This window comes from Salvelinus fontinalis, unplaced genomic scaffold (genome assembly GCF_029448725.1).
Source record: "Salvelinus fontinalis isolate EN_2023a unplaced genomic scaffold, ASM2944872v1 scaffold_0036, whole genome shotgun sequence".
Classification (NCBI taxonomy): Eukaryota; Metazoa; Chordata; class Actinopteri; order Salmoniformes; family Salmonidae; genus Salvelinus; species Salvelinus fontinalis.
In genome coordinates this window covers 342,669-351,343 of record NW_026600245.1, presented here as the reverse complement: position 1 = coordinate 351,343, position 8,675 = coordinate 342,669, and the positions used below count along the sequence as shown (strand labels likewise).

The window sequence follows — 8,675 nt, the reverse complement described above, 5'->3', positions numbered from 1 at the left end:
GTTGGGTTGGTAGAATGTGGAAAGACCCACCTCATTGGTTAATATTCCCTGTAGTAGAAACATCTGTTGGGTTGGTAGAATGTGGAAAGACCAACCTCATTGGTTAATATTCACTGTAGTAGAAACATCTGTCGGGTTGGTAGAATGTGGAAATACCCACCTCATTGGTTAATATTCACTGTAGTAGGAACATCTGTTGGGTTGGTAGAATGTGCAAAGACCCACCTCATTGGTTAATATTCACTGTAGTAGGAACATCTGTTGGGTTGGTAGAATGTGCAAAGACCCACCTCATTGGTTAATATTCACTGTAGTAGGAACATCTGTTGGGTTGGTAGAATGTGTAAAGACCCACCTCATTGGTTAATATTCCCTGTAGTAGAAACATCTGTTGAGTTGGTAGAATGTGGAAAGACCCACCTCATTGGTTAATATTCCCTGTTGTAGAAGCATCTGTTGGGTTGGTAGAATGTGGAAAGACCCACCTCATTGGTTAATATTCACTGTAGTAGAAACATCTGTTGGGTTGGTAGAATTTAGAAGTAGGTTTTAAATTCATACTTATTACAAATCTGCAGTTGTCTAACTATTATATTATTTCTTAATGAAAGAAATGTAAAAATTCACTTTTGTCTAGAAATAAAATAAACATTTATGTGCGTTAACCACTCCAGTCAACAGATGGCGATGTGCGTCTTTCAGGCAATGCTATCAGAGTGACGTATAATCTAGTGGACGGAACACTTCAACAACATCTAGTCAGCCACCTCGGTAGCTTCCTAGCCGAAACATTCAAGCTGTTCAGACTGCTTCGGTGTATATTTGCCTCTGTATTTGAAACATAATTATGTCATATAACTAGTTTCCCCATTTAATTTCATATTTCCGTTTAGTCAAGTAACGGTAGCTGGCTTGATAAATTAGCCTATCGCTAGGCTAGTTGCTAACTAGCTAGGTTAGCTGGCTAACATCCCCGAACATGAATTCACTAAGCTACTCTCCTTCTGCTAATAAAGAGGTCTGCTGGACGGAGAAAGAGGGCCTGTGGCTGAACGTTGTTGTGAAAGAGGAGGACGAAGAGGAGGATGTCACAGTAAAACAAGAAGAGGAGGGTGAGGCTGTTACAGTGAAAGAAGAAGAGAAATACGTTACAGTGAAAGAAGAGGAAGACGCGTTCAGAGCGAAAGAAGAGGATGTTACTGTGAAAGAAGAGGGGGAAGAGAAAGAGGAGGATGCCGTTTTTGGAGTGAAGGGGGAAGAGATAACTGTCACATTGAAGGAGGAGAAGGAAGAACAGGAGGAGGAGACAGGCGATCTGATTAAAACCAGTAAGTACTGTCTTAAAAACAGAAGCACAAACTATTGTTGAACTGATGCGTGGTTTTAAAGCAGCGTTCTACTGAATGTTTTTGCTTGAATGTGTTATTATTTAATGTAGGAATTGATAACTACACTGTAAGATGTGTATACCACCTAAGAGTGGGTCACCAACAAAACCTGTTGATTGTGGATTAGCAACAGTGGATTAGCAAATTCACAACTTTAATGTCACTCAGAATTGACTAACAACATATAAATGACAGGGGATGTGTTTTGCTATAGTAACCCGTGGGGTTGTGATGTGTGTTGCTATAGTAACCCGTGGGGGGGAGTGAACACCCAGAGAGTGGACATTTTTTTAAACAAAACCAGGAAGTTATATCATCGTTACCCAGAAAGGATTTGATGTTGAGATTAAAAACGGCTGCATTGGCCCTTTAAGATACATACGGCTTCTTATGTGTTTTATTTATCCAACATAACTACCTTACCGTGAATGATTTCAATTAGAATTGTCAACAAGAAACAATAATAATATTAACTACGACTACATACACCCTTCTACACCCTGCTAGCTGACCACTGATTTTTATTGCAATTCATGTAAGTTAAGTTAGGTTAAGAGTTTTCAAAAAAGTAATATGTACACATTTTGTGGGACATTCTGTATATTGTAAAATTCGACTGCGTGACAGACCACATTTAATTAATATCCAACTTTTAACCTCTGAAATATAGCTAACTGGTTTGCTAATGATGTTAGTTTAACGTAGTTGCTAAATGTTGATAGAACTGCTTAGTAACCAAAAAGGAAAGAAATTGTGAGTGTTAGATAATACATATCACGAAAACAGATGAATGTTGTCAAGCTATAGACAGATAATAGAGCTCAGCCTATAAACATAACATTATCTATTATTATAGAGCTCTGCTCAGCCTATAAACATAACATTATCTATTATTATAGAGCTCTGTTCAGCCTTTAAACTTGACATTATCTATTATAGACCTCTGCTCAGCCTATACACATGACATTATCTATTATTATAGAGCTCTGCTCAGCCTGTAAACATGACATGATCTATTATTATAGAGCTCTGCTCAGCCTGTAAAGTTCAGCCTATAAACATAAACATTATCTATTATTATGACATCATGACATTCCCTGAGAGATTAGATTTGGAGCTCTACGTCATTTGTTTTTAAATCTCACCATCACCTAGTTTATTTTTAATTATGTAATGTTGTGAAGACTGACCTCAGGTTATTGAGGGATTTAGCTTAGATTAAACCTCATAGGAAGACAATTTTATTTAATGCAGGTTTCATTCAGATCTCTCTGTTTAACTAAATAATCTGTTTGTCTTTTGGCAGGAGAGAGACAAGAATCTAATAACGGGAAGAGTTCCTCAGAGGAAACAGACCCGGAGACGCCTAACCAACACCACTGCTCCCACTGTGGAAAGAGTTTTAGGTGGTTAGGGAGCCTGAAAATGCATGAGAGAATACATACAGGAGAAAAGCCCTACCACTGTTCCCACTGTGGAAAGAATTTTACTCAGTTAGGGGCCCTGGTTGGGCATGAGAGAACACACACTGGAGAGAAGCCTTATCACTGTTCTCACTGTGGAAAGAGTTTTAGGTGGTTATGGGTCCTGAACAAGCATGAGAGAATACACACTGGAGAGAAGCCTTATCACTGTTCTCACTGTGGAAACAGTTTTAGGTGGTTAGTGAGCCTGAAAACGCATGAGAGAATACACACAGGAGAAAAACCTTTCCAATGTTCCCAGTGTGAAAAGAGTTTTAGGTGGTCAGGGAGTCTGAAAAAGCATGAGAGAAAACACACAGGAGTAAAGCCTTTCCAACATACTAATACACAGGAGGAGACAACATACCACTGCTCTCATTGTGAAAAGACATTTTCCCAGTCAGAGGACCTGAAAACACATGAGAGAATAGAGAGGCTGTGTTCTGACTTATGTTTCTGACTGAGAATTTGTCCACGGCCAGGATTCACAGGGCCAGGGTGTCCGCTATGGACACCTGGAAGAAATCAGCAGCGGACATTTCTGAAGGTTTATCCAACAGACCTGTACCACCATGAATGGAACTCTATATTGTGTAACTATTTCTGAAGGTTTATCCAACAGACCTGTACATCCATGAATGGATCTCTATAATGTGTAACTATTTCGGAAGGTTTATCCAACAGACCTGTACATCCATGAATGGAACTCTATAATGTGTAACTATTTCTGAAGGTTTATCCAACAGACCTGTACACCCATGAATGGATCTCTATAATGTGTAACTATTTCTGAAGGTTTATCCAACAGACCTGTACATCCATGAATGGATCTCTATAATGTGTAACCATTTCGGAAGGTTTATCCAACAGACCTGTACATCCATGAATGGAACTCTATAATGTGTAACTATTTCTGAAGGTTTATCCAACAGACCTGTACATCCATGAATGGATCTCTATAATGTGTAACTATTTCTGAAGGTTTATCCAACAGACCTGTACATCCATGAATGGATCTCTATAATGTGTAACTATTTCTGAAGGTTTATCCAACAGACCTGTACATCCATGAATGGATCTCTATAATGTGTAACTATTTCTGCTGTATTGTAATGTATTGTTTAATAGATGTACTAAATTAGGTATATTTATCTGTTGTTTTATTTCAACAGATTTTACTGACGCTATTAGATTGCTGTGTGGGGGGAGTTTTATAAATACAGAGACTTCAGAAAGTGTTCACACCCCTTGATTGGTCCCACATGTGTTACATCCTAAATGTATAATGGATTCAATACCCCATAATGTCAAAGTGGAATTACGTTTTTGGAAATGTTTACAAATGTAATTAAAAGCCTAAATAAGTTCAGGAGTAATGATTTTGCTTAACAAGTCACATAATAAGTTGCAGGGACTCACTCTGTGTGCAATAATAGTGTTTAACATGATTTTTGAATGACTACCTCATCTCTGTACCCCACACATATAATTATCTGTAATGTCTCTCAGTCGAGCAGTGAATTTCAAACACAGATTCAACCACAAAGACCAGGGAGGTTTTCCAACGCCTCGCAAAGAAGTGCATGTATTGGTAAATGGGTAAAAAAAGCAGACATTGAATATCCCTTTGAGCATGGTGAAGTTATTAATTACACTTTGGATGGTGTATCAATATACCCTGTCACTAACTCAGTTGCTGGAGAGGAAGGAAACCGCTCAGGGATTTCACCATGAGGCCAATGGTGACTTTAAAATAGTTAGTGTTTAATGGTTGTGATAGGAGAAAACTGAGGATGGATCAACAACATTGTAGTTACTCCACAATACTAACCTAAATGACAGAGAGAAAAGAAGGAAGCCTGTACAGAATACAAATATTCCAAAACATTCATTCTGTTTGCAATAAGGCACTAAATTAATACTGAAAAACAATGTGGCAAAGCAATTAACTTTATATCCTGAATACAAAAGCATTATGTTTGGGACAAATTCAACACATCACTGACTACATATTTTCAAGCATGGTGGTGGCTGCATCATGTAATGGGTATGCTTGTCATTGGCGTCACTAGAGGCCTAACTACAGTCCCTGGTTCTAATCTAATGATCATCAGCTGCATCATTTCCAGGTTAAGCGAGCAGTGTGTCAAGATGTGCAGTGCGGCTTGGCAGGGTCGTGTTTCGGAGGACGCATGGCTCTCGACCTTCGCCTCTCCCCCGAGTCCATAGAGGAGTTGCAATTGGATTTCATGACATTGGTGAAAGAAAAATATATATAATACACTGGTACTGAAATTCGATTTTTAATCACCTGGCAGATGTGTCAAACCATGTAAACATCTGCAAGACTTTGCTTAGAAGTGAATCACCTGCCTGGACATTTTTTATTATACATTTTTTTCACCTTTATTTAACCAGGTAGGCAAGTTGAGAACACGTTCTCATTTACAATTGCGACTTGGCCAAGATAAAGCAAAGCAGTTCGACACATACAACAACACAGAGTTACACATAGAGTAAAACAAACATACAGTCAAATTATACAGTAGAAAAATAAGTATATATACAATGTGAGCAAGTGAGGTGAGATAAGAGAGGTGAAGGCAAAAAAAAAAATATATAAATAAAATAAAAATATAAAAAAGGCCATGGTGGCGAGGTAAATCCAATATAGCAAGTAAAAACACTGGAATGGTTGGTTTGCAGTGGAAGAATGTGCAAAGTAGAGATATAAATAATGGGGTGCAAAGGCGCAAAATAAAGAAATACAGTAGGGAAAGAGGTAGTTGTTTGGGCTAAATTATATATGGGCTATGTACAGGTGCAGTAATCTATGAGCTGCTCTGACAGACATCCTAAGAAGCACACAGAGACCTGCATTTTGAAGTCGGTTTAATAATACTTGTGAAAACTGACTTCAGGTGATTGAGGGATCTAGTCTAGATTAAACGTCATAGGAAGTTTGATCATGTGGAGGTTTCATTCAAGTCTGTTTAATTAAATAATCTGTCTTTGACAGGAGAGAGACCAGACTCTCCTTCTGACAGCAGGAAGAGTCCTTCAGTGGAACCAGACCCTGAGACTTCCAAATCAGCAGGACGACATCACTGCTCTCAGTGTGGAAAGAGTTGTACTCAGTTAAGGAGCCTGAAAACACACAATATAATACACACAGAAGAGAAGCCTTACCACTGCTCCTTGTGCGGAAAGAGTTTTAGGTGGTTAGGGAGTGTGGAAAGGCATGAGAGGACACCAAGGAGAAAAGCCTTTCGAATGTTCCCATTGTGGAAAGAGTTGTACCCAGTTAGGGAGCCTGAAGGAGCACGAGAGAATACACACAGGAGAAAAGCCTTACCAATGTTCCCATTGTGGAAAGCATTTTGCCCAGTTAGGAAACCTGAACCAGCATGAGAGAACACACACAGGTAAGAAGATGTACCGCTGCTCCCAGTGTGGAAAGAGATTTACTCGGTTAAGGTACCTGAAAGAGCATGAAAGAATACATACAAATACACAGGAGGAGAAGACATACCACTGCTCTCATTGTGGAAAGACATTTTCCCAGTCAAAGTACCTGAAAACATATGAGAGAATAGAGAGGCTGTGTTCTGACTTGTGTTTTTGACTGAGAATATGTGTTTTTGTTTGGACTGTCAAAATTTTGTTTACTTAGTGTAATGTTAGTGTACTGTTTTTTAAAATTGCGATTAATCCATTGTCTGAAAGGGTTAAAAACACGCTGAAAACATCCTAAATACTATATACCGTTGCAATCTACAACGTCAATATGTCATGGAGGTTAAATAAAGTCTGCTTTATCAATGTAACATATTGTGACCCGTCCACTGTGGGACACTGTAGAGCCATAACAACTAGAGGTCAAACAGGGAAATGGTTCACATCGTTTTTCCACAATTAATTTTCACCATAGGGCTGTGTTTTGTTTAGGCTCACCCTGGTGTGACGTTTTGATAACCATGTAAATCTCTCTAGGACAAGGTGACTGAGGGTGAATGTACACTAGATAAATAGTGGTAAATTGCTGTGTGCCGCTTAGGCCGCCTGTTGTGACTCAGTCAAGAATTAAGCAGAGCAAGTTTGTATGAAGGTCTGGTTATTAAATAGGTACATAGTTCAATAGTAATATCCTTTAAAACGCTCTGGTGACAAACGTTGCTGCCCTGTTTCCAGTTGTCCACATGGCTGGGAGAACCTATTCAAGTAAGTAAATAGATTTTGAAAATGTAAAGAAAAACAATGTATTATTAGCTAACTAGCTACAGTGCAGGCTAACTCAAATCTAGTTGGTTAGCTAGCTATCTAGCCATCTTCAAATACTGTATAGATAGCTAGCTAAGTGAATTAAATATCATCAGCTACCTAACTTCATATTAGCTATCTTGATGTATTTATCACTGTAAAAAACAAACTCCAAATGCATTTGTAGGTAGCTAACTAACAGCCATGGAGGGTGTAAGGATAGCAGCCCCAACTGTCAGTGAGAGAGGAGGCTATTCTGGATAGGGCAGGTACTTTTGTGTAGTTCCTGTCTCTAGAAGTGAGGACGGAGATAATAGTAACATAATATTCAGTGTGGTGTAATTTGACTATAATTAAGTGTGTTTCTTGTGACGTTTTCTGTCCTCAGATAAAGAGCGCTATGAAAGCCAGTCTACATATGAAGAGGTCCCAATGAAGAGCAGTGGTTCTCAGTCCTGGGGACTCAAAGAGGCACATTGTTGTTTTTGCCTCAGCACTGCACAGCTGATTCAAATGATCAACTCATCATCAAGCTTCAAGTGGTATTTTTGTATTCATTTGTGATGCTATCCTTGATATGATCCTGTAATTGTCACATGCTACACATGTACATATGTGTGCCCATGCATCTATCAATCCAATGTTATCATGATTTGTTATCAGGGATATTATACTTTAGTAATCCACAATGACCTGGTGATGTAAAAGTCTAATAATTACATTGTCTTCCATATTCCTACAGATACCTTGTAACTGGAGATTCCTTCAAAACGATTGTCTACAGTTACCGTGTAGGGCACTGCAAGGTTGGGTGACCAGGGTCATCTGGGACTGCCTCCTGGAGGAATTCAGGTGTGTGAAGGCTACCTGTGTCCTGCGTAACTTCATGAGGATGGACACGAGGACCAGGAGGGGATCTGCAGCTCGCCGTCGTGTCCCAGAGGAGGAGTCTGCTGCTCTGCAGGATGTTTCAAGGATGGGGTCCAACAACGCAGCAAGAGAGGCAATCCGTGTGCAGGAGATCTTCACCTCCTACTTCTTCAAAGAGGGTGCTGTTCCCTGGCAACACCATAGACTACACTATGCACAACCAAAGGCTCTTTTAAGAGGGTGCTGTTCCCTGGCCACACCATAGACTACACTATGCACAACCAAAGGCTCTTTTAAGAGCCATCCACATTGCAAAAAGTGTATTCTTCCATTTACTTAGCTATGTCAACTGCAGTTATTAAATTCCCAGTTTCTCTTCCTTTGATTTCTACTTCTCATGTGAGGGTGCTGTTTAGGTAAGGGTGTGATGTCTGTGGGTATGACTGAAAAATAATCTCAAAGACATTCATACCTAAACTGCACCTTTATTTGCCAAGGTAGAGTACATGATCAGTGAATATATTAAATGTACAGGCTACAATGTGGGGATCTCATGCATGGTAATAACTACATGTATATACGACTTGCATCCTTGGTACAACATGATATTATATTCTACTCAATCCATAGGCTTCATTAATGTCATTCAGGCTGTTTTGAAGTTGATACAACTGGCTATGATAGCTGAGGTTCA

At 39.3% G+C, this 8,675-nt stretch overlaps 2 protein-coding genes across 2 annotated transcripts; both read left to right on the top strand.

Moving 5' to 3' along the window:
- The first annotated feature begins 739 nt into the window (after positions 1-739).
- Positions 740-4,218, top strand: LOC129842381 (zinc finger protein 32-like). Its single transcript, XM_055910925.1, has 2 exons — positions 740-1,328; positions 2,695-4,218. The coding sequence occupies exons 1-2, from the start codon at positions 980-982 to the stop codon at positions 3,309-3,311; spliced, it is 966 nt and encodes a 321-aa protein (XP_055766900.1). The 5' UTR covers positions 740-979; the 3' UTR covers positions 3,312-4,218.
- On the top strand, positions 3,359-6,476 carry LOC129842364 (zinc finger protein 135-like). Its single transcript, XM_055910902.1, has 3 exons — positions 3,359-3,398; positions 5,871-6,069; positions 6,146-6,476. Exons 1-3 carry the CDS (start codon positions 3,359-3,361, stop codon positions 6,474-6,476), a joined length of 570 nt encoding a protein of 189 aa, XP_055766877.1.
- Positions 6,477-8,675: the final 2,199 nt, after the last annotated feature.